The sequence below is a fragment of the Egretta garzetta genome, unplaced genomic scaffold (genome assembly GCF_000687185.1).
Source record: "Egretta garzetta isolate BGI_Z169 unplaced genomic scaffold, ASM68718v1 scaffold2622, whole genome shotgun sequence".
Taxonomy (NCBI): Eukaryota; Metazoa; Chordata; class Aves; order Pelecaniformes; family Ardeidae; genus Egretta; species Egretta garzetta.
In genome coordinates, this window is record NW_009259027.1 from 5,088 (window position 1) to 5,878 (window position 791).

Genomic DNA, 791 nt, shown 5'->3' on the forward strand with positions numbered 1-791 from the left:
AACTTCTTTACTTTGAGAGTGACAGAGCACTGGAACAGGCTGCCCAGGGGGGTTGTGGAGTCTCCTTCTCTGGAGACATTCAAAGCCCACCTGGATGAAGTCCTGTGTAACGTGCTCTAGGAGAACCTGCTTGAGCAGGGGGGTGGCACTGGGTGATCCCCCGAGGTCCCTCCCAACCCTTGCCAGTCTGGGATTCCATGAGCAGTTTGCTTGGTGGGCGCCTGGATGTCGGCCGGCACCGGCACCCACCGGGTGTTCTCGGCACAACCGGGCGCCGTCCCCAGCCCGGCTTACCTGTCTGCAAAGTCCTTGGGGTCCTTCTTGAAGGCCTGGCAGAGCTCTTGGTCAGAGGGCTGGAGGTAGCGGGGTGGCTGCTGGGGTGGGTGCTGCAGGGCAGGATTTGGCCGAGAGAGCGGAGGACTGCGGGGAGGGGAAGGAAGGTTACATGCCCGGGGGGGGGCTGTTCTGTCGTCCCCGCTTGGGTCCGTCACCCGCTTGCGGTCAGCCTAACCCCGGCGTCGTAGCAGGAGGGGTCGGCGCCTTTGGTGCAGCAGGTTTCAGCCAGGGACACTATCTCGTGGACGAGGTGGCTGATCTCCTCGAAGGTGGCGTTGGAGAATTTCCTGCTGTTGGCGATGATGGTCCTGGGAGCAGGGAGCAAGGAGAGAGGATGAGCCGGCAGCACGCTGCCCCTCGCTTCAAAAACCAGAAAATTCCCACCGCGTTGCAGGGTCACGCTGCCAAAATGGGGTTTGATGCCCTCGGGCAGCGGGGAGCAGCAGGAAAGGGCA

At 62.5% G+C, this 791-nt stretch overlaps 1 protein-coding gene across 1 annotated transcript in view; it reads right to left on the minus strand.

Moving 5' to 3' along the window:
* Positions 1-791, minus strand: part of GC (GC vitamin D binding protein) — a gene marked incomplete at its 3' end in the record, with an annotated part of 4,058 nt that overhangs the window by 1,423 nt on the left and 1,844 nt on the right. Inside the window, 3 exon segments of the mRNA XM_009634659.2 lie at positions 295-393; positions 395-420; positions 512-696. Of these exon segments, the coding sequence (XP_009632954.2) occupies positions 295-393; positions 395-420; positions 512-696 (310 nt within the window).